The sequence below is a fragment of the Macaca fascicularis genome, chromosome 12, assembly GCF_037993035.2.
Source record: "Macaca fascicularis isolate 582-1 chromosome 12, T2T-MFA8v1.1".
Classification (NCBI taxonomy): domain Eukaryota; kingdom Metazoa; phylum Chordata; class Mammalia; order Primates; family Cercopithecidae; genus Macaca; species Macaca fascicularis.
The window spans coordinates 113726971-113754688 of NC_088386.1; the positions used below are offsets into that span (position 1 = coordinate 113726971).

The 27718-nt window shown below is 52.8% G+C and overlaps 1 protein-coding gene across 48 annotated transcripts in view; it reads right to left on the reverse strand.

The window, feature by feature from the left end:
- The window catches only part of TNS1 (tensin 1), a 214210-nt gene that overhangs the window by 40662 nt on the left and 145830 nt on the right, over positions 1-27718 (reverse strand). For 20 of the 48 annotated variants that reach the window (XM_074010045.1, XM_074010043.1, XM_015432758.4 and 17 more), the window contains one exon: positions 8370-9959. In XM_074010045.1, the coding sequence (XP_073866146.1) occupies positions 8370-9959 (1590 nt within the window). Of the gene's footprint in view, positions 1-2053; positions 2141-8369; positions 9960-19615; positions 19750-27718 lie in introns of those variants that run through there. The other 28 variants (XM_045367685.3, XM_074010036.1, XM_015432754.4 and 25 more) reach the window with 3 other exon arrangements.

Genomic DNA, 27718 nt, shown 5'->3' on the forward strand with positions numbered 1-27718 from the left:
CCCTCAGAACCTCTAGGGCCAGCCCCTGTCCCAGCAGGAGGCCATGTGGCCAGAGGAAGAAAGGAAGAGAAGCTCCCAGGAAGCTGAGAAGGCTGGGGTGCCCTTATGACAACAAAGTGTCTTTAGGATCCTAACACCCTATGTTCAAGGAGCCCTGGGGGTCCTCTAAGGGCTGCTTCATACATGGGCATCAGGCCTTCCCCACAGCCCTGCCAGGATGAGCAGTTACCCTGGCCCCAGGGTTCCACACAGGCCCCCAGTCCTGAGGAGCACGACACCAGAGCAGCCCCCTTCTCAGGGAGGCGTCACTCTGCTGCCAGGACAGTGCTGTGCTGGACAACAGCTCACTCCAAGGCTCCCCTAGCGTGGGCCGGACTGCTGGAGGCAATCCCTTCATCTGACACACACCACACACACACACACACACACACACTCACACGCACACTCACACACCCTGCAATTCTGGGAGCTGTAGCCCTGACACAGACCGATACATGTACTTTGGCAAAGCACTGCTGCCCGCCGCCCCTGGATCACGCGGACGAGTACGCTGGTGTCAGGCTTCATGATGTGCCTCCCCTGCACCCCCAAGACTGGCCACTGCCACCCTCACAGACCCAGCTCTTCTTTCCAGTCTTCCGGTTTCCAAAAGACTGGATTCCTCAGCTCCAGGTGGCAGGGCTGGGTGTCCGACAGCATGCCTGGGGCTCCGGAAGCGAGGGCCACCTGCTGGGCCAGGGCACCAGAAAGCCACACGGCGATCACACTAGCAGCCCTAGGGCAAGCCATGCCAGCTCCCCTTAAGGCAGGCCCACCATCCCAGAACCTGCCCCTACCCAGGCCCTGCTGAACACTGCACTCCCCACCACTGGGCTGAGAGAAGGGCAGAGGGAGAAGAGAGGAGGGAGGGGCGGTTGAAGGGAGCAGTCTGCTAGAGCCATCTCCTGATCATCCCTGGACTGGGAGAAGGAGGGGCCATGGAGGCACCAGATACTGCCATTGGGAATCAACAGTTCCCATCACCCCTAGGCCTTTTCCTGGAGCTGCTCAGGGCCATGGTGTGGGGCAAGCCTGAGCACGGCATCTTCCCTGACCCAGCCTCCAGGGTCAGAAGAGCAGGGGAAGGAAGAGGTGATTCCCTGGCCCGGGCTCAACACCTAAGGGCCTGCGTGTCCCAGAGGTCAGAGGTAGATGTTAGTGGATGGCATCATTCTCAAATGAACTACCGTGACCCCAATGAAGCATCCACGAGGTCCAGGGCATGTCAAACCCCGTGCAAAATACACAACAGGACAGGACTATCGTCTGTCCACTTCTCAGATTGGGAAATTGAGCTCTAAGTAGTTAAGAGACTTGCCCAAAGTCGCAGAGGTGGTCTCAGGCAGGGCCAGGACCCCAACCCAGGGCTTCTGACTCTTAGCCATGGGATCAGAGATTAGGAGTGGGACCAAAGGGGTATGCTGTCCCCAGGATGTGCCATGCTTAAGAGTGGACAGAGCAGCAGGGGCTGGGGCACCACTCTATGTTGTGTCTGGTGGCCCCAAGCAAAGCTCAGCCTGGCTCCTGCTGAGACCTAGCCCTGCAGCCCAGGCAGTCTGGCCAGGGTGGCCGGAGTGCTGAACTGTCCGGAGCCCTCACTGAGCACCCTCATTGCAAAGGCCTGTATCTCCGCAGGGGACTCTGAATGTTAGTCTAGTCATTCCAGACATTGTTCCCAGCAGGCAAGGCTAAGGCTAGCGTGGGGCCCATGTTCATGCAGACGTGAGCTCTGGCTCATGCAGAGAGGAGGGAGAGAGGGCTGGAGAGAGGAGGGATGGAGAAGTAAGTGAGGAGACAGAAGAGAGGATAGTGAGAAATGGGGGAGGAGAAGGAGAAACAGATGGAAACCAGAGAACAACAGAAAAGGGAGAAGAAAAGACAGAGGAGAGAAGGAAGAAGGTGGGAAAGGTTTGGAAGGAATAGCACGTGGAGAAGGAGTGAAAAAGAGAGAAACCGATGCTCAAAAGTGGGCCAAAGAACTGGAAAGGCAGAAGGGGGAAGGAGAGCCACCCACCAGAGAGGGAGGAAGATCGGAGCCGGTGGCGAGGAGGGGGCGGGAAGCTGCCACTGTGTCCGATGCCCTGCAGCTTGGCGTTGTATGCTGCCCACCCCCACCCCAGGGGAGCCAGCAGGAGTGGGAGGCAGGCAGGAAGGGAGGATATGGTGCAAGGCAGGCACCCCACCAACAGCACGGGGAACAGATGAACATGGGAAACACAGAGAATGAAGGGGACGGGGCATTAAACAGGACAAAACAAAACAAAAACAAAGAGAAAATCAAGATTAGTTGGTGTTTTGACTCTGGGATCTGGGCACGCACTGGAGGGAGATGGGGAAGGTGTCAGACAGGAAGAGAGGGGGATCCAAGGTCCTGCTTCTCGAAAAGACAGATGGACCTCCTGCTGGCCAGCACCACAGTGTGTCCCTCTCTTCTAACCCCAGGGTGGAAGCAAAGGTGCCAGCATGGGACCAGGAGACTTCACGTGTCCCTCACCTGCTCCCATAGGCAGCAGGCCTGTCCCTGCACCACCCCTCTTTTCCTGGGCACCTGCCTCTCCCTGGACCCAGGTAACACACCCAGCCTGAGCCCAAGGGTCACCCTCTCTCACACTCTGGCTCCTTACCACAGCCATCTGAGTGATCCTCTTTCCTGGGGAACACTTTGTGCTTTTCTGCTCTGGCCCCCAGCTCCTGGTCATCACCAGAAAAGTCCTTAAGATGAACCTTCTCAGATGCACTAGAAGGACATGCTATGTTATCCTTTCCTTGCCCCTTGTTGACTCCTAACCCACCTTCACACCACAGGGGCCACATGAGTGGTCAACACTGCCCCTGCCCTGGCCCCCAGAGCTTCAGCTATGTTACCTTTCCTCTCCTTCACAAGCTGCTCCATGCCAGTTCCTATGCTGGTTCCCTCTCTTATCTGTAGTCTCGAAACATGGGAGGCTCCAGGACTCCATCCTTGGGACCTCTCCTTACCTGTCCTCAACCCCTCGGTGACATTGCCCAGTGCTATGCTTTACCTGGCATGTATACGTTGACAATTCCCACATCTCTAAGTTCCAGCCTCTCCTCCTTAACCTCTGCAGACATTTCATGGTCATCTCAAACTTAATGTGTCCAAAAATCATGTTTCTAGTGTTCCCCTGAAACCTGCTCTTCGTACATTGTTACCCATCTCAATAAAGAGCAACTCCATTCTGTAGTTGCTCAGGCCCCAAACCTAAGCGTTGTCTCTGACCTTTCTCTTTCTGTCTCATTCCATGTGTAATCTATCAGTAATCTTGTTGGCTCCACCTCCAAAATATGTCCACAATCCAAACTCTTCTCCCCGTTCCATGGCCACTGCCCAGCAGCAGCCACCTAACTGCTCTCCCTCCTTCCATCCTGCCCACCCTGGTCAATTCAGAACAAGTCGGATGATGTCACTCTTGGGCCCAAATCCTTCCTAAGGCTTCTCATGCCATATGGAGTAAAAGCCACCACTCTTTCAATCACCTCGAAGACTCTCTGTAAGCTGTCCCCATTCCCATTTCCTCTCTGAACTTGTGTCCTGCTATGCCTCCCTTGATCACTCTGCTTCAGCCACACCAGGCACACTCCTGCGTCGGGGCCTCTGCACTTATTGCTCCATGGGGCTCATCTCTCACTGCCCAGTCCTGATCATCTCATGGAAAGTGCAGCCAGCCACCCCCTACCTCTCACTGCTTTATCTCAATGGCACGTATCACCTATCTGACATAACCTATGTATATGTGCTTATTTGTTTAGTATCCATCTCTGCCATAAGGGCAAGGATCTTTATTTGTCCTGTTTGCCACCATTTTCACAAAGCCTAGACTGGCAAGTAGCACACATTAGAAGTTCATGTCGAATGAATGATTGAATGAGCCTTGAACTCATCTCCTATTTTCAGAACAAAATGTGAAGAAAAAAAAAAAAACAAGGGTTTTCAATTCAAGCTCCCAAATCTTGACATCAGTATTTCCCTCTATCTTTATCTATCCTTTATTCTAATTTCATGAAGAGGCATCTTACCTCCTGGTTGAGCCTAATTTACCTATGTGGACTCCTAGGCCTATCCCCTCTTACCTCCTTAGAGACCTTATTCTATCAACTTCTTTCTTTCTCTTCTTTTTCTTGTCCTTCCTCCCCACATGTCCAACCTACTCCCCTCCTCTTCTACATACAAACATTCTCATGACTCTTATATTTACAAAAAAGTCCCCAATCTCTCACTATCCTCTTTAGCTACCACTCTCTCCCCTCTTATCACAAAACCACTCAAAAGAGTAGTTGGCTTGCTGTCTTCACTCCTTCTCCACTCATCCTCAATCCCCCATAGTCTGGTTTCTGTCACCAACACGCACTAAAAATATGCCTTTGATGTTTTACACAGGGTTGCCTAATTTGCAAGTCCGGTGGATTTTTCTCAGTCCTCCTCATAATCTCTCCAGGCTGACACTGCTAACCTCCTGCCCTTCCTCCATGAAACCCTTTACTGTCTTGACTTCTGTGATGACATGCTGTCCTGGTCTCCTGCCACCACCCGAGCACTCACTCTCAGCCCCTTTGCAGCCTCTACCTCTCTTCGTGGCCATTCCATCCTAAGTTATTTTCTCTCCAAGCCCTCTGACATTGAGATCTCATATACACCCAAAGCTTTAACCATCACCTTTGTGAGAATGATTCCAAAACCTGCAGCTCTTCCCATTCTTTCAAGCTCAATTCCAAAGTTCAGTTGCCTTCCATACGTCTCTCCCTGGAGGCTCTACTGTCCCCTCGGAGGACTCAACATGTCTAACACCAAGGCTTCATCTTCCACCCAATGTCCTCCTTCTGCCTTCCTGCTTGTTAACAGAACCATCATTCTATTTCTATTCATGGAGCTCAGAATCATTCCTGATGAACCCTCTCCCTCACCCACTCCAGTCAATCAACACATAAGTGCATTGGTTCTACTCCCACAGGATCCATGGCATCATCTCTTCATTTGTGTTCCTATGGTCAGCACCCTAATCCAGCCCCACATCACTTAGGCTATCTAATAATCTCCCAGCATCTCCTGGCTCAAAGTCTCTCCCATGTAGTGTCCTTCCTGCCCAGACCCACCAGACACATCATCCTGAACCTCAGCTCCAGTCATGGCATGTTACCCCTATGAAACCACAGGAATGGCTTCCTACATTGCTGCCAGGTAAGATGCAAGCTCCTTAGTCTGGTATTGAAGACCATCAAGAGACAGACCCCAGGCTACCTATCCTGACCTGTCCCTCACAGAGACTACATGTTCTCAATCTACTTGCCATGCTCCAAACATTTTCTTTGCTCTCCTGTCTTCACTGTGAACCCTCTCTGCCCAGTGATCCCAATTACTTTCAAAATCCTATCCATCTTCCAAGGCTCAATTTAAAAACCACACTTAACACTGCCTCCCCCAGCTCTAGCTGATAGTGATCGCTTCACCTCTCTCTTTCAGAGCTTTCTCCTTACCTCTCTTATTACAAAAGACTATTTTAAAGTTCCAGTTCCTTTTCCCCCTTCTAAACTCTAGACTCCTTAAGGATAAGATCTATATCTGATTTCCAACATGCATTGAAATCTCTACCTCTAGAGACATCTGAGATCAGTCCAGTCACACAATCGGGGCATAAGATAACCCAGTTGGACTCTCCAACTCTGACTCTTATTTCTTTTTCTTGTCTTATTGCACTAGCTAGGACATCCAATACAATGTTATATGTACGTGGTGATAACAGACATCCTTATTTTATCCCTGGCTCTAATAGGAATGCTTCCAGTGCTCCACAGGAAAGTGTGATGCATGCTATAGGCTTCTGATCCCTACCCTTTATCAAATTAGAAAACTGCCCCTACATTCTCTATGACTTAAACTGGAATAAGACACAAGGGTGATTGGATCAAAGTGGAATAAACCAGGGACATGAGACTGAGGTATGGAGGACAGCCAATGGGGAAAAGGCAGACCTGGAGGAGGAAAGCCAGGAGAAACCAGATCAAGTTCATGGCCATGAAGAGGTTCTCCCACGGATCTGAGCTTCCTAGGTTACTCATGTCAAAGCATATGTTCCAGCTTCTTACAGCAGAGATGTAGAAAGAGCAGAAAGAAGTAGTGCTGAAATCTATCTTCCCTGCCTCCCAGACTGTTCTACACATTGATCTTGTCTGTCTGCCTTCATCTACACAGGTACTGCAGATACCCTGAAAGGCTACTAAGGAAATTACTCATGCAGGACCTGCTGACATAAATTCTGTTATAATGACAGGGCTTGAACCAAAGAGGCAACTTCATAGCCCTGGGAACCAAACATAACTGTCCCCTCTATACATTTCATCCCTTCTCCTGAGTCACTCCCAGTTGATGGAGGAAACGGAAACAGGGTTAAGGAATGGGAACATTGTGCCAACAGTATCCTTCCCTCCCTAAGATTTCATGGCAGCCAAAGCCTGAGAGGCTACAAAATATGGAAGTTGACAGTGAAGCCCTCGAAAGCTGGTAGGAGAGAAAGGGCTAAAAGGCAGTCCACTACAAGATGGGCATCCTCCTAGGGCCATTAGGGTTATGGCCTCCTCTTGAGCAAGCTCCAGGAGAGCTACATGGAAGGGTTCTTGTAGGGGAGGAAATGTATTCTGCTCCCCCAGAGAGAAGGCTCCTGGATCCTGCCCCTCATTAGACTAACATGTCACTAAAATTTAGGCCACCACTCCAACCTCACAAAATATTGGGAGGGGAATTAAATTCCCAGGGAATTCAGCGAGCCCCATCCCTCTCCCCTCAACAAAACCAAGAAGAAAAGGGTCTCTGCTGACAAAGCCAGGGGGGTGTCTTTATCTCAGGGGCCCAGATGCAGGAGGAGGCAGAAGTCAAAGCCCACCTGGACCACCTACGGAGCGTTTCATCCCTAGAGTTAAGAGCTGCTCATCCTGTGTTCCTATGCTCAGGTAAAAGGAATGGTTACTGCTAGTTCAGCTCTCTATGGGAGGTAAGGCTGATTGCCAATTTCTATGGTGTAAATACTCCCACAATGGCCAATTTCAAGCTATTATACCAATAGTGGAGCTGGGGACTCTGCTCTGCTCTGAAGTACAGGAGCAGGGAGCCTGTGCCCCCACACCAGGTCCTGAGCCAGCTGGCCTGCCCCAAGCTGCTTCCCTAAACCCACGGTCCATCTCCAGGGAGGGTGTCTCCTTCCCTCCCTGCAGCTGGCATGGTGACTCAGCTTCCCCTAAATTTAGGAAAAGGGGCGGAGGACAGAGACAGCTGCCCAGGCTCCTCTCCTCCTCGCTGAGCTCCCACCACCCTGTCAGCTGAGGGGCTGGCACAAGGTCCACCCAAACCCACAGTCTCTGGTCCACCCCTGTCTGGGCTTCACCTCCAGAATAAAGTCACCCAACAGGTCTTCCTGCCAAGTTCAGCCACCCTTGTGGAATGGGCATAGGCTTAGACCTATGGGAAGGGAACCTCGCAGCTGTCCCTCCCAACATGGCCCTGGACATGCTGCCATTTCTTGCCTTTGTCTCCCCAAAAGCTCTTCTGAGTGTCCCACTTTCCTCTCTCCCAAAAGAAAGGCCCACTCTCCGACAGGAAAAGGAGCTTTTTCTCTCGGTGCCTGCTTCCCATACAGGGCTGGTTCTCAGCAAAGACCAACAGGAAAACTGACTCGGAAGGGGAACCTTGGCCTCCCCTCAAAGACAATATCCTGAGAGGCCCCAGCAGATAGAGCCTAAGGGCCTGTGGATACCCTCTCAGCTCTTTTGTGGCCTCTGGGAGTGGGGCCTAAGGGGGAATTTGAGTCTATAAAGACCTCCCTCCAGCCTTCTCCACATCTCCCCCAAGGAACTGAAGTCTGAGGACAGACAGCATGACAGGCAATTGCAGAGTCTCCTCTCTGTCTAGAAAGTCTGTACTCCAACCCCAAAGTCACCACCTCCTGGAAGCTTTCCCTGACTGCCCTAGGTGGTAAGCTTTGCTTTCCCAGGCTCTGGGTTCTTGGTCCCGCCTCTGTCCTGTCACAGTACACATTACTCTCTAATGAAATCATCTGTCTGTGTACCTGTCCACTCACTAGACTGTAAACTCCTTGAGGGCAGGAATTATTTGACATTGAACTTTGAAACTTGGTGTCTGACTTGGTGCCTATCAGACAATGAATGCAGGAAGGGATAACTGGCTAACATGTAGGCTCCAGAGACCCTCCTCCCACCAGTGAAAGCAACACCTGCTTAGGGGTCATGGCTGGACCTGTACCTCTCCCCAGGAAGACCAAATAAGGAAGGGGTAGAAGGAGTCAGAACAGAATACCTCTTACCTGCTACCCTGTGGGCCACCAGCCCTTCCAAATTCAATGGCTCCTCCTCTGGAGTCCGGGAGGGATCTGAAGTCGCTTCCTTTGGTGAGAGCAGAGGCTGAGCAGTGAGGCCAGGGAGGGAGGCTGGGGGTTGCTGAGGCCCTAGAGGGCTGTGGGTGGTCGGAAGGAAGGCAGGCAAGGAGGAAGAGGCTGGGCTCTTTGAACGGAAATCCTGGTTAGGCCCAGCTGAACACGGCTGATAATCATAAGGTGAGTAAGACCTGCCCGGAGGGACAGACTCCAGAGAGGCCCGTGGGGCTGGCTCAGGGGTTCCCAACGAATGCCCACTGGTGATGTAGCCAGATCTGGATTGGGTCAGTGGATGGGACTGACGGGAGGATCCGGGCTGGGAGGAGAGTGGAGAAGCCCCTGGCCAGGCCCCGGGGACACTCTGGGACTTATGTAGTGGGGCAGCAGTGGAGGCTGGCTCCAGGTCCAGCATCAGCATGTTGAGTGCTTCGATGGACTGTTCAATCTCCTGCTGGGAGGCTGCCCGCGGGAACTCAGGGAGACTGGGGATGGGGGTCTCTGCCAATGGCTGAGGGCTGGGCCTGCTGGCTACAAGACTCTCCAAGTGGACTCTTTCCTGCTGGCGTGGAGGTGGGCGAGGCTGAGGCTGCGGCTGCGGCTGCTGCTGCTGCTGCTGCTGCTGCTGCCATGAATTCAGCCCCCTCTGCACAGCCTCCCGGCTGCTTCCCCCTCGAACTGGAGCTGGGGGCAGCTGGGGTTCGGCTTCCGAAAAGGATTGAGAGCGGAACATACTGCTGGGGTCATGGGCATAGTGGGAGGTGGTCACTGGCTGTGGCCAGGCTGGGTGCGGCCCCTCCCGCTGGCAGCCAGCTAAACCCTCCTGTGCAGAGTAGGAGGGCCGCATGGGGACCGTGTGGCCAGCATGGGCAGGCCCTGCCCGGCTGGCAGACTCATAGGGGTAGCCTCCTCCATTGACCATAGGCTCCATGGGGTAGGGCTTGTCCAGACCATTGGTCAGTGGGGACAGGGCCTCTGGGTAGCCCCCCTCACTGGTGTTGGTGACCCCGTCCAGGGAAGACAGTGTGCCCACGCTGCCCGCACTGTGACCATCCTGATTTGGCAACTCATCATCCAGGATGTCTGTCTCCCGCTCAGAAGCTAATGCCCCGCCATTGACATGAACCTGGGCAGGGACAACATGGCGTCCAGAGGAGGGCACAGCCGGGCCCACCGCTGGGCGGGACCTGAGGTGCTGGGTGTGGTACATGGCGCCTTGCTTCTCTCGCTCAAAGCCAAAGCCACTCAGCAGGCGGTCCAGCTCCCGCTTCTCCTGGGGACTCAGGGCAGCAGGGGCACTGGAGGCCCCGGGGACAGGCTCATCAGTCTTATCTGTCTTGGTGGAGGCTGTGGAGTTGCCCGAGTCGCTGCTCACTGAAAGCGTGTGTTCCACGTGGTTGGGGGTGGCCGACAGTGTAGGACGTGTGGCATTGACAGCCCCGGTGCTGCCATGCAGGGAGTCTTTCTTCTTCACCTTGGCATACAGGCTCCCATCTAGTGGCCCCTGCGTGTGTCCCACCACCTCTGCAAGGGACAGAGCCGGAACGGAGACAACAGACAGCAGACATTAGTGGGAGGCAGGGGTATCATCCACTCTTCCAGAGAAAGAAGCTAACACCTCCCATTCCCTGCATCCTAAAACCTCCTCTCAGCACCCTGAGGTGGGGAAAAGGGGAGATGACAGAAATACCTCTACCCTAGGCTTTAGGGCAGAGCCTCACCAACACAGGGTCAGTCAGTGGAGCCCAGCACTGAGCAGGAAGCGCTGGGGGCAAATCGCTCCAGTCCCAAACCTAGCTCTGGCATTTCACCAGCTTCCTGACCAGAGGCATGAATAACTCTCTGAGCCAGTCTCCTGGTCCATAAAATGGGGATCATAATAGAATCCAGTTGAACCACCTGAAATTGCCAATATTCATTAAACACACAGTGCTTCGAGTTTAAACGAGTTGACACATGATGTGCCGAGACCAGTTCCTGGCACGTGGTGGGAGGTCAACAGCTGGGAGCCCTAACCATTGCCATTATAAGTATCACTAATTCCTGAATGACCATTTCCAACGCATCCTTGGTTCCCTCCGCCACCCCACCTCAGAAAGTCTCACCCCTGCTTCGATTTCTGGAGTTCCCACTCTGGATTAGAGGCAGAACGCCAAGAGAGTAGCCACTGCCTTGAATGCCCATAGAGGTATCAGCATGGACGGCCAGTCGCCCCTGAGGATAGCCTTTGCCCAGGTAAGCAGGGGGAGAACTCAGGAGGACAGTAGGGTGCAGCGAAGGGCCCCACCATGCCCAAGGTGGTGGTGGCAGGGAGGCTGAAGGCAGAGCTGGGACTCTCTGAGACAAGCTAGCCCTCAGCTAGATTTGTCTCCAGCTCAATGCAAAGGATGCACTAGAACCATTCAGAGATACAACGTTATTCATGCTGCCCACTGCCACATTTCCAGAGGCTCCTCCCAGCTCCTCCCCAGCACTGCCCACTCCTGATAGACCCCCACCCCTCCACCAGCAAGCTCAGCCCATACCACCCAAGACTCCAGGAAAGGGATGCGGGTTCAGGGAAGGTACGCCAGGCAGGATCGCAGCAGGTCTGCAAAGACGAGCGTCCTGATCCCACCGCTCTGAGCCAGCCCAGGGGCCCCTGAAGAACGGGCCAAGGTGTGGCTCAGCCAAGCCAACAGTCCCTGTGTCAGAGGGGACACGCTTTTCCTATGCTGGAGGATGGGGAGCATATAGGGTGCTGATGCAGGGGGTTCAGGGACTAGGGCAGGAGGAGAAGCATCTTAGGGATTGTGAACACAAAAACAAGCTGTCTTCAGGGGTGAGAGAGTCCTCTTGTCTGCAGACAGCTCAGAGGACCCCCCTGAACAACACTTTCTCTGGAAGGAAAAAGTGAGCGCTGGGTGGCTGGGGGCCAAAGGGCTGACTCAGGAATGAAGAACTTCCCCGCCCAGAGGAACTCAGTGATTTCACACCCTGTACAGTCAGCAGCCCAGCCGCCAGCCCCAACAGACACACACACACATACACACGCACCTCCCCTCACTCTAATCCAGGCTCTCCGTTAGCAAGGAAAAAAGACCCTTCCCAAAGCCTACACCAGCTCCAGCCAGACACCAGCAGTCACACTCCAAGCCAGACAAAAAGACAGAGAGCACCCAAATCAGAAACACCCAGGCATGAGCATGCACTGGGTGCCACACAATGCCAAGAACCACAGTCAGAAAGCACTGGCATGAACATGTGCCCACAAATACCAATAACAGTGGCCACCATGCAGTGAGCACAGCCCAAACGCCAACACTTTGCCGGGTACTCTACACGCGCATCCTCTCTAGCCATCGTCTCCGAGCCAGACAGTATTACACCGATCACAGCAAGGGAGAAACTGAGCCTCTGAGAGGGAAAACTGTTTATTTGCCAACAATGCTGCCTGATAAAGCCAAGATTTAAAATCAGAGCTAATTTCCTTCCAAGAGTATGTAATTTTTATTATGCTACACCTCCCTCATATCACAAACACAGACACACATACACACAAATTAGAATAAACACATAACAGGCAGGAACACCCCCAAATAAATACTGAAAGCCACAAATATTTCAGAAAATACAAATGTTCCTACCATGCCCAAGGATCAGCCCTGAGGCCAGAAGTGGCAGCCTCTAAAAATAAACACTCTGACAGAAGCCCATGGCCAAAAACAAGTGATCAGACGACCACAAAACAGGAACATCCCAATCAACATACACACACACAGACCACAGGCCAGCCATGTTACAACACAGAGAACTTAGCACAAAGATGCCCCACCAGGCACTTGCATACCCCTACACACACACACACACACACACACACACACACACACACACACCCTGGGGACTGGATGCCCTCCTCATTTACTGACCTCTCCAGATCCATCTCTCTGCCCCCAGTTTTCCCCAAGGCTTTGGGACCTCAGCCAACACCAGCCCCAGACAACACAGGACCAGAGTGTTGCAGCGGCCCAGGGCCCAGGGCTAGGGGCTGGTCTGAACTGAAAAGGAGTTTTGGGCCGGGCGCGGTGGCTCAAGCCTGTAATCCCAGCACTTTGGGAGGCCGAGACGGGCGGATCACGAGGTCAGGAGATCGAGACCATCCTGGCTAACACGGTGAAACCCCGTCTCTACTAAAAAAATACAAAAAAACTAGCTGGGCGCGGTGGCGGGCGCCTGTAGTCCCAGCTACTCGGGAGGCTGAGGCAGGAGAATGGCGTGAACCCGGGAGGCGGAGCTTGCAGTGAGCTGAGATCCGGCCACTGCACTCCAGCCTGGGCGGCAGAGCGAGACTCCGTCTCAAAAAAAAAAAAAAAAAGAAAAGGAGTTTTGGCTAAAATACAATCTGAATCTCCACCAACCTGGCCCGGTGCCTAGACCCCTAAAGGCTGCTAAGACGCAGGACCAGGCACAGCTGCCTCTTCCAATCCCCCTATTATCATTTTAAAGGGGTCTTCTCCCTGTAGGATGAGGGAGGCTGACCTTCATGCCTGCTCCCTCCAAAAAACTGAGCTCCTTGCTATGCAAAAAAGAGAACTCGGCCTGGCATGGTGACTCACACCTGTAATCCCAGCAGTCTGGGAGGCCGAGGCAGGCGGATCACCTGAGGTCAGGAGTTGAAGACCAGCCTGGCCAAAATGGTGAAACCCCACCTCTACTAAAAATACAAAAAATTAGCCAGGCGTGGTGGCACGTGCCTGTAATCCCAGCTGCTTGAGAGGCTGAGGCAGGAGAATTGCTTAAACCTGGGAGGCAGAGGTTGCAGTGAGCCAAGATCGCACCATTGCACTCCAGCCTGGGTGACAGAGCAAGACTCTGTCTCAAAAAATAAAAAATAAAAATAAAAAAAAGAAGAGACCCCAGCTGCCCGTTTCTAGAAGGGTGAAGCACGGAAGACAGGCGCCTCTGATGCACTCACATCTCTGGGGTGGTTCTCTCGAGGATGGGGCCCCTCGGACCAGCTGGCTGAAATCTGAAGAGCTGGCTTTCCTTCTCACTGTCCCTAGAAAGCTGCAGGCTCCCTCCTGGGCCAGGGCACCCCCTCTGCTGCCTACACTGTGAGGTGCCAGATTTCTGCTCCTGGACCAGTGATCCCCTCCATCCTTTGTGCCTCCTCATCCCCCAACTTCATGCTCATGTGGTCTGAGAAGTGGGGAGCTGCAAAGCAAAGGCTGGTGTGTCCAGTGGCTTTCCCACTTAGACATGTTCCATAGTGAGAGCCACTGGGGGCAAATTCAAATCTGAAAGCACATACGCCCCTGCAGCATCTCAGTCATGATTAACAGAGAGCTTTCAGCGGCAGAGCTGTGAAGGCATCCCCCAGGCAGGACAGAGAATTGACTACCTGATATCTCAGCCCTTCCTTGCTTCTGCGGCCAACCCCCACTCTGCATCGATTTTGAAAATGTCAATGTTAAACTTATTCTGTCATGTAATCTATCCCCAAGTGGGCTCCTGTTTGCAGCAACAACATCAGGAACAATCATAGCCAAGCCACTAAGGCATAGTAAGAAAATCGAACAGATGTAAATTGTTTAATTAACTCATTTGCTAACTACAAATGGAAATGTCTCTTGGCCCCAGATTGCACCCTCCAGGCCACTCAGCACCTTTGCTGAGCTGTCCTCCTCTTCCTATCCAAGGGAAGTTTTGAGAATACCCAGGCGGGTCCCAGGCTTATCCAGCCCCCATGGGGGCTCTGCTGAAACCCCAGTATAGCGGGCGGTAGGATCTGAGGAGCACGTGCCCCTCCTCCTTCCATCAGAGACAAGACAAAAGTCCCCCATCCCCCACTCCGGCACACACACTCTCATCATTCCCTTCTCCCCATCCACCATGGCCACATTAGAGCTTTTTACTGGGACCACAAGAAGCCGGAACACAATGTTGGTTTCAATCTGTCAAGTCAGGAAGGGCAAAAGACAGAGGGGGACAGAGAGGACAGGAGTGAAATTACGTAGAGGAGGATGGGAGAGGGACTTAAGGGAGGCTGGGGAGGTGGCTTTATGGCTCTTAATCTGAGGGGCCCCCAGCACCATCTTCTTGAAGTCCCAGCAGCCACACAGGGAGTGGTCAGTTTGGGGGAATGCATCTCAGATGAGAGGAGGCTGGCATCCAGAACAACAGGGCATAGGCTAGAGGGAGGGGTCTGCATGTCTGAGGGCTGTGGGCATTGTCACGGGTGACAGTGGAGTGGGATACACTGAAGCAGAAACACAAGCTGCAGGCGGCCCCAGGTGGAGAGCTGCAGGCCCCAAGCCCAGTGAGCCTGGACATCTGCCCTTGTGGGCTGAAAGGTCCAGTGCCCTGCCCATTCCTCTTGGTGGTTGCAAAACCCAAAATCTCTCCATGGCCCCACTGGCTTTGTTTGAGGATGTCTCCCTGCTCTTCTCAGCAGCTGCAGAGTCCCAGACTCCACCCTCGACGCTGAGCTTGATTGCACCACGGGACCTTTATTCCAGGGCCGCCATAGTCCAGACGCACGAGTCACGCTTTTGGAAAGCTCTGAGGAAAATCCCCAGCTGACTTGGGTGTGCACCCACTCCCCGAGGCTCCCTCCCAGCAAAGGGTGCCGAGGTGTGTGCGGCACTAGCCGTGCAACCGAGGATGGGATGCAGGAAAGTAAGGACGCAGCCATCTAACACACTTGAAAAAGAACAAACGAAACAAATAGGGGATGGTAAAGTCACACCGTTTCAGGGCGGCTGTTTTCTAATTTTGATGTTCATAAGAACCTCCTCTGGAGATTGTTAAAAATCTAGATTTTAGGACCCTATCCTCAAAGACTTCCAGCCCGAGGCCTGGGGCGGGGCCAGGAATCTGCATTTTTGCCAGCTCTCCAGGGGTCCTGGCACACACATGGCTAGAGGACATTAGAGAAACCCACCCCAGCTCATCAGCACTTTGGGCTCTGAGATCAGGAAACCCCACTTCTGTTCCTCATGAGAAGCAGGGAGGTTTTGCTTATTTAGATGTTAGGACAGATGGCCCAACCACGAAGAATAAAAGGTGCCAGCCATATCGACTGCAAGAAAGGAGTCACCTTCATTGGTGATGACTCAAGGACAGACCCTTCCCTGTCCGACCAGCAGGTAGGTTTTGAATAGTGAATGAGTTATTAAGGTTTTCAGGATGGATCCCTTCATGATAAAAAGTCTTTTGGGTCCACGTCCAGCAAATAACAATTCATTAAAATGCATTACCCAGAGCCGTGATGACCACCCAACGTGGGAGAAAATCAGTGCCATGCCAATAGGAAGAAGCACCGTGTCTAACCTGGACATAGGCAGTTTGGAGGCAGACTGGGCAAAACTCCTTAAAAGGAGGAGTGGGGAATCCAAGGCCATGTGCATCTGAGAGGTAGGTGAGCTTTGATGAGAAGTGAAGCTTGGCCAAGAGCCTGCCCAGAGAGCAAGTTCTGGTTGCGTTTTCCCTTATCCACACACTCTGCCCCAGCCATGGGAAGAGGCAGGAGAGGCTACGGCTGGGGCAGGCACCAGGGCAGGAGGGGGGGCTGGGTCCCGGGAGGCCACAAGGGATGTGGCTCTGGAGAGGAGACAGGGAAGTGTGCCCTCCCACCCCACCTCAGCAGCCGGACACACCAACACTCAGAAACATAGCTCCCATCTTAATGGCCATATCAGCTTGCATTGACCACTAACCCACTCAGAGCCCAGCCTCCGGGCCTGTCAGGTGAGGATTTGAGTGCATGTGTGCAGCTTTGCTGAGTGATAGCACTCAGGAGCTAAGGCTCTTAAGCTAGACCTGGCATATCCAAGCACTCTCTACTTTTCCTCTCTCCATCCCCTGCTTTACATTTCAACAGCTCTCATCATCCACAGGGCAAAGCCCAACCTCCACACTGGAAATGTCAGACCTTTTACCATCAGGCCTCTGTCTACCTTCTGAAGCCTCACTTCCTTGTCCTCAATACCCCGAACAACCCCCACTCTATTCCTACTCAACTCTTCATACGCTCTTTCCCCTCTGTACATGCTGTTCCTCCCCTGCAATGTCCTCCCTCATCCTGTCCGTGAAACTCCCAACCTCCTGGGTAAACACTTTCAGACTCAGTTCACACTTCCCTGGGAAGTTTCCCTTAATTTAACTTCTTCCCCACTGTCCTCCAGACTCAGGTAAACCTCTACCATGCTCCTGTTGTCCCTTGAAGACATCTTTACTGTGACAACAGTCACCCACAGAATGGTCATTACTGATGTCCATGTCTGTCTTCCCACTTTGCTGAGAGCTCGGTGAGGAAGAGCCTTTATTTCTCTCTCTGTCTCTCCCTCTCCCTAGGGCGGGTTCCCAGATGGTGCCATCCACAACGAGGTCTGTGTGAATGTTGCCTCTTGACGTTCAATGTGCAACCTGCATGGCTGTACAGAATGGCCCTAGAGAATAGTGCCTGTTCCATCAGTGCTTCTTGCATTACACTGAGTAGCCTAGAAAGCTTTATGTAGTTCTGTCAGCCATTGAGACATTCTTCTTTCACCACCACCCAGTGAAAAATCAGGGGTTCTAGGTGGACCCCAAGTTTCTCCCAAAGGTGAGGGAAGAGAGTCAGTGCAGCCAAAACATGATAGACGGGTATTCCTCATATTCTGCAGCAAAGGCTGAGCATGGTGGAGGTCCTTGAGCCAGAGCCTACCCCATGGCATCCCCTACAGACCTCTCTGGCCACACTCCAGCCCAGTGGACATCAACTTTCCTAGACCAAGGACCCCTGGGAGATCTGGTGAAATAAGGGAGTTGATGAACACCCACGCCATCTGTGGATCCCAAGATACAGCATATGCATCGAAAAGTTAGGGTGCTGTCTCTGGAGATCCTCTCTGTCACCCACGACTTGTGTGGAGAATGCCAGACTCCATCCAGGGGAAACAGGGCGGCACACTGAGCAGAAGCTTTGCAGCTGCGGGAGCCTGAGAAGTGGCTCAGAGCACCCCACTGGGTTTTAACCTGCCAGGGGAAGTGATGTGAGGAAGGCATGAGGGTAGAGAGGGCCCCATGGAGAACCCTGGCATTTGGCTCCAGGAAGACCCCGACCTCCTGCAACATCCTGGCATTGGTGGCAGGGACTTCCTCGGGCTCAGTCTGTGACAGTCTTGGCCTCCACCCATGCCAGCTTCCCTTCCCACAGACAGCCAGGGATTGAGGCAGCCCTTTGTTCCCACAGCCTGCAGTGAGCTCTGGAACTTTCTCAAGGGGAATGGGCTTCCGCAGGGGCTCTGAAGTTCTGCAGAATTAGAGGTTGAAGAGAAATCCCTGAACCTCTGAAGGAGAGCCACACAGAGAAGACACACCCTCTGAACAGCAAAGAGGGCAGGTGCCAAGTACAGCCCAGGAGACTTAGGTGCACGTTGGGAACACGGACAAGAACAGGACCTTGGGCCCCAGTGGGCAGGGACAGACCAGTCCCTGAGTGATAAATAGACACCTGTTTTTCTTTCCATTTAATAGCATACACCAGAGGGAAGCCACTGCACCTTCAGAAAGTGAACAGGAGAGAACAAGATTTTTCTCAGGGCTGTGCTGTCAGTCTTGTCACAGGTGGCTTTGTCCTCTAAGCAAGTGACCTCACCAGTGTCACCCACAAGCTTGCCTCTGGACCCAGGGAGGGTGGGCCAGCTGGGCATCTCCTGGCCACCTCCGCATTCTGCTGAGTCCAAGAAAAAAAGATGGAGGCTCAAAGCCCGAGACCCACATGGAACCCAAATCTGAATGTCAGCCTGCGGCCTTGAAGATGGAGAAAGTCAGCTTCAGACTGAAATAAAACATAGAGCGCCTCCCACCCACGGCTGCCTCCGCTGCTCCAGGCCCTCTGGGGGACAGCAGAACTGGGATCTCCAGGGCCCGGGAGGTCGGCTCAGCCAAGAGAGCTTTTTAAAAGCCCTGGGGCTTTTAGAGCTGAAGGGTCTTAGGGGAATAGTTAATCTCCCTGCCCACCCCTCACTTTATAGGCTGACAATGAAGCTCAGCAGGCTCAGGACCACCCAAGATCACCCAGCAAGGAAGTACAAAACCGACTCCTGGCTCCCCGTTCAGTGCTCTTGCCCCTAATGCTGCTTCAAGGTGAAGATGGCTAGGGCTGGAGGCGCTGGAAGACAGATTCTCCAACTATGTCTGTGGACCCAGAACCTCAGGACAACATAATATATGGTGCTTCTGTCAAGCGATGATGATAAATGTGTCCCCGGACCCTCCTTAGGACGGACTCATGGCAATTTTCCCAGATACCATCTTACTTGAATTCATACCATGCCTTCCATAAAAAGGGAGTAGGAGCAGAAAACCTGGTCATGACCTTGACTTCAGTCCCGAGGGCCCAGGGGCCTGGAGGGCAACTGATCTGCCCTGCCGTGGACAGCCCACGCCTGCAGGACAAATGTGAATTCTCAGACCCAGCCTCCTGACTCTGGCCTGGCCTGGGTTCCCCCCAGCTTGGAGCTATAACCCGAACCTGGCACTCCCACCCCTACCCTCAGCCTATACAGGCAGCAGATAACACAGGCACACTTGGGATGGTAAAAATAGCTCCAGAGCCCACAACAAGCTGAAGTCCTTCACTGCCAGGCCAGGGTGCCAGCCTGGGCACTCAGAGATCTCTGGCTAGAGGGGAGTCAAGCTGCCAAGATCTCTGCCAAAGTCAGGAGACAGCCGTGAATGGGAGCCCACAGGAGGCTGGTGGGGAATGGTGAGCGCTGGAGGTGCCCCAAAGCTCAGGCCACAGATGCAGGGAGGGGCGTCCTGAATAACATCTCACCGGAGCTATCCACGCTTCCACCTCATTCCCTCTGCCCACCCCATTCGCGCACAAGACGAACCATTACCCCGAAAGACTTAGGACAACTCAGACACACAGCCCCCCACCAACTCAGGCACCCTCGCCCTGAAAACTGTGGCACTTACGTGTCCCAGAAGCAAGTCCAGGAGGGGGACCGCAAGGCCCGTCACATCCACATCAGACAGCAGCAGAGCGGGCCACAGCCCTGCTCAGTCACAAGCCCTTCCCAGGTAGGGTCGTGACAGAGCCTGCCCCTCCACACCCTCCCAGCACAGAAGCACCAGCCCCCCAGCCCAGGTTCAGCAGAAAGCCACACAAGGACACTCACAGGCAAAACAGCTGCCCAGCAGACACTTACCCTCTGGAGGGAGAGGGAGGAAGCAGAGGGAAGCCCGCTCTTATTTGATCCTGGTGCCCCAAGTTCCCAATAATTCCTACATGGCTGCAGCTCCAAGTGCTGTCTGTGTCCTACTCAAGCTCCCTCCGACTGTCAGGGGTGGGAGGAGCCAGTGCCGCCTGCCTGCCCATGTACACACACACACACACACACACACACACACACCCCACTCCCTCCCTCCCTCCACTCTCCTGCACGCTCTCTCCCCAGCTCGGCTTGCTCTGCCTCACTCTGGCTTGTAGGAAGCCAGTGGGATAAAACTCTGTCTGTAATTTCAGCCAGCTGGGTCCCCAGGGCTTCACTTATCATCCTGCAGCTATGCAGTTCTTGAATGACATCACGGTGGCTTCCCAAGCCCTCCACTCCCACCGGCCGGGAGTCAGGAAAAGTGGCCAGCCCAGCCCAGCCCCAGCCCCAGCCCCAGCCCCTGCTCAACTCTCACCCAGCACAGTCTAGCCCAGCCCAGTCCCAGCACAGCCCAGCCCAGCCCAGCCGGGTCCCAGTCCAACCCAGCCCAGTCCCAGGGTAGCCCAGCCCAGCCCCAGTCCCAAACCTATGGCAGCCCCAGTGCCCTGAGGAGAAGCAGGGAGAGAACCTGGGAGTAAGGCGAAACAGCCCTGAGCAGGGAGGCAGGGATGCAAGGGCCAGAGAGGGAGAGGAGAGAGGTCCTATGAGGGTATTGAGATTTATTTCCCCAAATTTTCCACATTTTTTTTCCATTCTCAGCAAATGGAAGGCAGAACAGATGACAACAATTTTCCAGCTGCTGAACAATAAGGTGGAAATCTTTTTTTCCCTTTCTCTCCCCCTTTCCCCTCCACAGGGCAGAGTCTAGGAGCCAGGACACATCCTTGACTTGGAAAAGGAAAAAGAAAAAAAAATCCCACAAGGCCCTGCACTTCCCAGAGGTGAACACAGGACCTGAATATAAGGACTGGGGTGTCACCCAGGGAGGGCTCCAGGAGGGGACAGGAGCCCAGACATGAAGTTCTCAGTGCAAAGCTTTGGATTCTGGCTTGGCAACCTGACATTTTGGGGGCCTAACTTTGGGAAGGCCAGTGTGTGTCTGGCCAGGGATATTGGTCCTCCAGACCACCTGAGATGCTTCCATTGATTGGCTGTTGGTATTTTGCTTGTTCCCAGCTGTGGAAACCATGAATAGCAGAGTATCACTTTTCAGAGTTCGCAATGCCTCACCCTCATTCCCAACCACCCAGATGCAAGGGAGACCATGCAGCCGAAAGGCAGGTGAATGGCCTTCAAGTTCCCACCATTATCCTGGTGTGCCCTAAAAAGTGCCAGGAGTCCCTAACTGATAATAAGACACCAAATCCCCACTCTTATTAGCATGTCATTTGTGACTTATTTGCATATCAATTGAATCTCCCAACCCAATTCTCAGAGTGGACAGGAGGTGATCGGGGCTTTGCAGCCAGGCCAGTGGGAGCTTCAGCAACTGGTGTCTCCATGCAGAGGGCCCCAGTTAGTTTCAACCCCAAAGTGCTTCCACAGACACAGGCTTGCCCTGAGCTATGGCCACCCCATCCTCGCGCCCAGGCCTTCCCAGCTAGGTTTGGTATTGCGAGATCGGGAGGGAGAGCCCTGCCAGGCACAGCCCAACTACTTCTCCCTCTGTTTCCCCTCCAACACCTGAACCCTCAACCCCTCCCCATTGTCAGCACCCCTCTCTGGCTGCTGTTCTTTGAGGGTAAAGAAAGAAAATAAGGGGAAGAATGAAAATGGTACCCAGTGCCCTATATCCTGACCACTGACCTCTCTTCACTGATGAGATAGAGTGGGACAGATTGGTGTCACAGACTTCAAAGAGACCATTAAAAATAGGGAGACCAGAGGAGGGGAAGCAGAGAGATTCTGTGCCTCAGGCTCCACCTGGGGAAGACCACAGTTTGGACAAACTATTGCAATTATCCTCCTACATCCATAGAGCCTTCTAGAACTAACCAACAAACCCTAGGCTCTTGAAAGGTTTAAGGCACCCCAGTTTACCCACTTGTCCCCACCCTACCCAATCCACAACAGTGTTAGCAGAGATTTTGTGTGCACACAACCTCCATGTTTATTTGCCCATCTGAATACCACCTACATGATTATTTTGTACATTATAAAAATAAACTTCATTTAACTTAAACTAGTTCTAAGCGCAATATCCATGATGTCCCAGATTGAATGGGCAAAATAGATATCTTTTTTCCAATATGCATCAAAATAAATATACCTAATGTCAGTTCATATATAATTAGCAGTCTGACCCCTGAACCATGCTTTGGAAAACACTGCTACACAATAGTTCCTGCCAGTGGCAACCCCATCTGATGGTTCTCCACTATCATCTAGGGGGACTAGCCCCCAGGAAGTTTTATAAGAACCCTGATTCCCTGGCTCCACCCAGAGGCAAAACTGTCTAGAATGCGGCCTGAGAAATTGAATTTGAAAATGCTCCCCCGCTGTAAATAACAGAGAGCCAAGTTTGGCAAAAACTGCTCCTGGCTGTACTCAAATGCTTCCAGGTACAGGGATCTTACTGTCTTCCTCCAAAAGCCCAGCTCATCTTTACGGGGCTGTAACAGTGGATTTTAGCTCAATATAGGAAAAAACACCCTGAAGCCCTCTTTTCCACTAACTGGCCTTACGGTGCCCGATGGAGTGGGTCAGAACAAGCCAACCGCCCCCTCGGGAGAGCCCTTCAGATACTGAATGAAACGCGCCTGTCCTGCTGAATCTCCCCTTTGACAGGCAACCCCTCTCCCTGCAAGTCCCTGAGCCTGACATACTTTCTGGTTGCTTCTCTGCACTTGCTTCCAGTCGTTCTTTATCGCTTTGAAGCAAGGGACCTACAAACAGCCCATGTGGGCACTCTGACCTACAAGAGGCACAACAGGCCTGTCACCTCCCATTTGCTGGAAACCATGCTTTCGTTAATGCAGCCTAAGATTATGCCTGGCCCTTCTCATTCTCATCACTTCAGTATCTGCCGGGCTAAGAACATGTACTTGGAAGTCAGACATTGGTTTGAATACAGATACTACCAATTACTAGCTTAAGGCAACCCTGAGCCAATTACTTGTCTGAGCTTCAGTTTCCTTATCTGTAAAATGGGTATACTAGTCATTGTATCTCAGCAAGTAGTGCAAAGACTGATATAACACATGAAAAGCTCTCAGCGCAGTGTACAGAACACAGAAGGTGCTCCAAAGGACAGACCACCAGCAGTGCAGCGTGGGCTTCCCCGTCTCCCTTCCCTAGCCCTGAGCCCCCTGAGCAGTACCTATGGGACCCTATCTCACCAGGTCATATGCATCACACCCAGTGCTTAAGCTTCGGGACATACAATTTGGCCTACCCTATCTCTGCTTGAAAATCATGGCCTGGAATGGCCAGCACAGAGAAGAGGCTTCGGAAATGGTGCAGACTCCAAGGATGTGATGCCATTCCATTAACAAATACTGAGCCTATCCCAACATTGATTACTGCCAATGGTGTGCCTGAAAATGCACTGCCACTTCCACCTGCAGAGATGAATTCATCATCAAGGACCACAAGGAGAGAAGGATGGGCATGGCCTCAGCTGCCTGCTTAAATACGAAAGGATTTCCCGGGGGCTTGGGCAGAGGACAAGGCACGGCAAATCCGGTTAGAAAAAGAATATGCTTCATCTTACCATGTTTCCTATTTGGGGGGAAAAAAAGACATTTTTTTTTCTTAAAACAAACTACAGAAAATAGCAGGAGAAAAGTCTCTCCCAATAGGGGTGGGTTAAACTAAGCTTGAAAGATGACGGCATTATTCTGTCTTCAGAGGCAGCAGTATTCCCTGTACCCCCTGAAATGGCCCTGAGCAGTGCAGTTTCATAGAACACAAGTTCTAGAGGCAGGGGAATGGACCCGGATACCTTCTGGAAACTTCTCAGTTGCCAAGGATTCTTCAAGACCCCAGATTTGCCACGTGACACCGCACTGTGGGCAGCCAGCCCAGGCAACATCCTAGAATCCCCGCATAGTCAAGCCAGAGGATGTCATGAGTCTATCAGGCCCAACCCACCCACCCGATTTCATCTGTCCAACTCAGGGAGGGGAAGAGTTTCCCACTGTCACAGATGGTCAGTGCTGGAGTGAGATTGCCACCAGGACTCCTGGCTCTCAGAGGGAGTCCTCCCCACTGCCAGATCTCAGTCAGATGCCATGAGATGGGTGCTCAGAGACTGTGAATTCTCATTACAGAAGAACCACAAATGTCTGCAGGTCTAGCTGTGCAAAGAAAGTAGGATATTAGCGCGCACTTCTACAATGAAGACACACTTCCCAACTGTAGGTCAAGTAAATGCCCCCGTTCCCTCCAGACCATCCTTCCAGCCAGCAGACCTACAACTGGAGCCAGGCAGCCAGGGCCCCTCACCCACACTGAGGGGTCTCTCCAGAAGGGAAGGGGGCCCAGCCTTCCTGGCCACCCCCTCCCAAGGCTTAGCCCCTTCCTATCAAGTTCTTTCTTTTCATTCATAGGTATAAACCAACATTCCTGGTCTGGCTCTTTGTTCTTCCTCTTAAAGAACAGAATGGCTGAGTGCTTTGGTTTCCAAGCAGGCCCGTCCCAGAGCAGAAGGAGGAAACAGAACAGTGTCCCTAGTGAAGGACTACTGCACACCCTGCAGGTGGGAGAGGTGAGATCACAGAGATGAGAGGTTAGAGGAAAGAGAAGCACCTCCAGGTAGCCAGGGCTCCCCAGGCAATGTGTGACAATACTACAGATATTTGGGGTTATCACACCTGGAGGAAATACTACTGGTGTCTAGTGGGTAGAGGCCAAAGATGCTGCTAAACATCCTACAATACACAGGACAGATTCCCACAACAAGCAATTATTGTGGTCCCAAGCAATTATATTGGTCCCAAATGCCAACAGTACCACAGGTGACAGGCCCTGAGCTAGACTGAGGGATGAAGGAGCTTGGGGTGTAATAGACTGATCTCTGAACTAAGACTCAGGAGTCTTGCGTTTCAACCCCATCTGGGCCACTACTTCGCTGCTTCAACTTGGGAAAGTGATTTCCTTTTCCTGGGACTCAGTTTCCAACGTGGTAAAATCAGTGGGACGAGATAGGCTTTGAACCCTAAAACTTCTGGTTCTATGGACAGCCATCAAGGAAGAGAAAGGCGTGGCTAGAGGGAGCAGTCAGGGCAGGAGAAGGAAGAGATCTCCCAAGATAGGCATGGTGTCAAGGTCTCAAATGTCTGGGGATAGAGGGAGGAAGGGCCCGCTGCCTGGGGTGGGCACAGCAGCTGCATATGTGATGAAAACATGTCCTCAGACCTCCCCAGGACCTCCTTCCTGCCTCCCAGCCCAGTGGACAGGGAAGGCAGGGCCATAGGAGCAGGACAAGCTTCAGGCACCCCTGGCAGGGCTTCAGCCTTCCAGGGTCTTCACAATTCCCATCCCAGGAAGGCAGTGGGTAGGGCCAGGCCCAGGAGCACGTTCCCTGAGAACAGGACAGGAGACCGAGTGCCAGAGGATTACTCAGGAAGGGAATTGTCAACTCCCAGGCAGATGTTCGTGTTGGATGAGGGTCGGGATATATCCACTCACCGCCCTCCTGCTTCTCCCCACCCTTACTGCTCCCAGGACACGGACACCATGTCAGTGGCAGTCCTCACTTGCTGAGGATGGAGGAAGAATGGGGAGAGGGGATATGGGGCTTTGGGAGCAAGGGGGAAGGAGAGGGTAGAATGGAATAAGGCAGGCACGTTGTTGACTATGTGCCTGCACGTTAATGGAGGTTCCCTTGCTTGGTTCCACAACTGCCTTTCAAAGTGGATATTGTCATGCCAATCTTCCTGATAAAGAAACAGGCTCAGGGGTTGTGGCTTGCTCAGGATTACATTGCCAGTCTGACTCTGACACTCATGCTCTTTCTGCTTCCCAGAAAGGAAGGAGAAACAAGAAAGGAGATGGAGGAGGCAAAGGGTTAGATCTTAGAAGAACCAACAAGAAAAAAGGAGTGGAGAGTGACAATAAAGTCACAATGCTGGTTTATAACAAACTCCAGCAGCCAAGTGAGCACTGTCCCCATCAAACTGGTTCCCTGGGAATTTTATGCATTCATCCTCACAATGCTACCAGGGCTCAAAGCTCTTCTGGAAACAAGTAGAACACTGCCTCAGGGCTGGTTTATAATTCACACGAATGAACCCATCTCTGCCAGTGAGGTCAATCACTATTCCTGACCCCAAACAGGCCCATTCTTTCAGCATCCACATATAAGTTGGGTTACCAAACTGGCTGGGCAGTTTTATAATTACAGCTCCCAACATTGATGGGTTGGGGTACGCAGTGGGGCAGAGGTCCATGTGGTTCCACGCAGAGAAGTGGGTGTGAGCAGAGGAGCCCATGTGGCTCCATGTATGAGAGGTGGGTGTGAGCAGAGGAGCCCATGTGGTTCCATGTATGAGAGGTGGGTGTGAGCAGAGGAGCCCATGTGGTTCCATGCATGAGAGGTGGCTATGACTAGAGGGGGTCCATGTGGTTTCATGTATGAGAGGTGGGTGTGAGCAGAGGAGCCCATGTGGTTCCACGCAGAGAGGTGGCTATGACTAGAGGGGTCCATGTGGTTCCATGTGTGAGAGATGGCTATGAGCAGAGGAGCCCATGTGGTTCCATGCATGAGAGGTGGCTATGACTAGAGTGGTCCATGTGGTTCCACGCAGAGAGGTGGGTGTGAGCAGAGGGGTCCATGTGGCTCCATGTATGAGAGGTGGGTGTGAGCAGAGGAGCCCATGTGGTTCCATGTATGAGAGGTGGTTGTGAGCAGAGGAGCCCATGTGGTTCCATGTATGAGAGGTGGTTGTGAGCAGAGGAGCCCATGTGGTTCCATGCATGAGAGGTGGCTATGACTAGAGGGGTCCATGTGGTTCCACGCAGAGAGGTGGGTGTGAGCAGAGGAGCCCATGTGGTTCCATGTGTGAGAGGTGGCTATGAGTAGAGGGGTCCATGTGGTTCCACACAGAGAGGTGGGTGTGAGCAGAGGGGTCCATGTGGTTCCATGTGTGAGAGGTGGCTATGAGTAGAGGGGTCCATGTGGCTCCATGTACGAGTAGGTGCAGAGAAGGGTGGAAGATCTGGGTGGGTATCTGCTTCCTTCCCCAAATAAGTCCATCTAGGGCTAGGCTGAAAGTGACTCACTTATGCAGAGGCCACCAAACCATGGAGCACAGGCCTGCCTGGGAGACAGAAGCCAGGGCACCACCCTTGGGCCTTTCTACCTTTGCATCACATGAGGAGCACCCATCTGCTTCTCAAAGGTTCTCAAGCAACGTACAGACAGAGAGACAAAGGCAGGGAAGAAGGAGAGATCTGAGAAGCTTTGAGCTTTCATATCAAAATCTGATCTCACTGCCCCTGGAGAAGGAGAAGAACACACATCAAAGAACACTTTGCTGCTAACAATTTTTTTAAGCAATCAAAGGCATAAGTCCCAGATAAGCAGCCAGGGCATCGACTGCCTGTAAAGATGTAAAGACTGGGCAGTCTGAAGCTCCCCACACCCATCAACAGGGCACAGGGAGATAAATGGCCCAGGGGTTGAACAACCGAGGTCCAGTGTCCTGGAACCAGGAGTGTCTGAGGCAGAACACCCAGGTCCCTGAGAGATAGTCTTGTGAGTGCAAATAATGCTTGAGCAAAGAAAGAGGGGCAGGAGAAAAGGGACTTTGGGGTGAGACTCCTGAGTCCCCTATGCACAAGAATGAGCCAGGGCCTTGTCAGAACCCTCTAAAAGTTGCCTTGTTTTCCCATGTCCACGAGCCATGGTCACTCATCCCACCTAGACAGATGCGTGGGGTGGAAGGATTCTCCTCAACTTTCAGAAAATCTAGAATATCTAGTCCTGGCACCTGTTCCTGTTTCTCAGATCCCCCAAAGGCAAGAGAGTTCTCCTGAATGTCAGACCTCCATCCTTCCAGGAGCAGCTAAAACTCACCTCTCCAACTCTACCCCCAGATCTCTAACCAGCCACGGTGTAACAAACAGACCTAAAGAAAACTGCTGTCTGGCTGC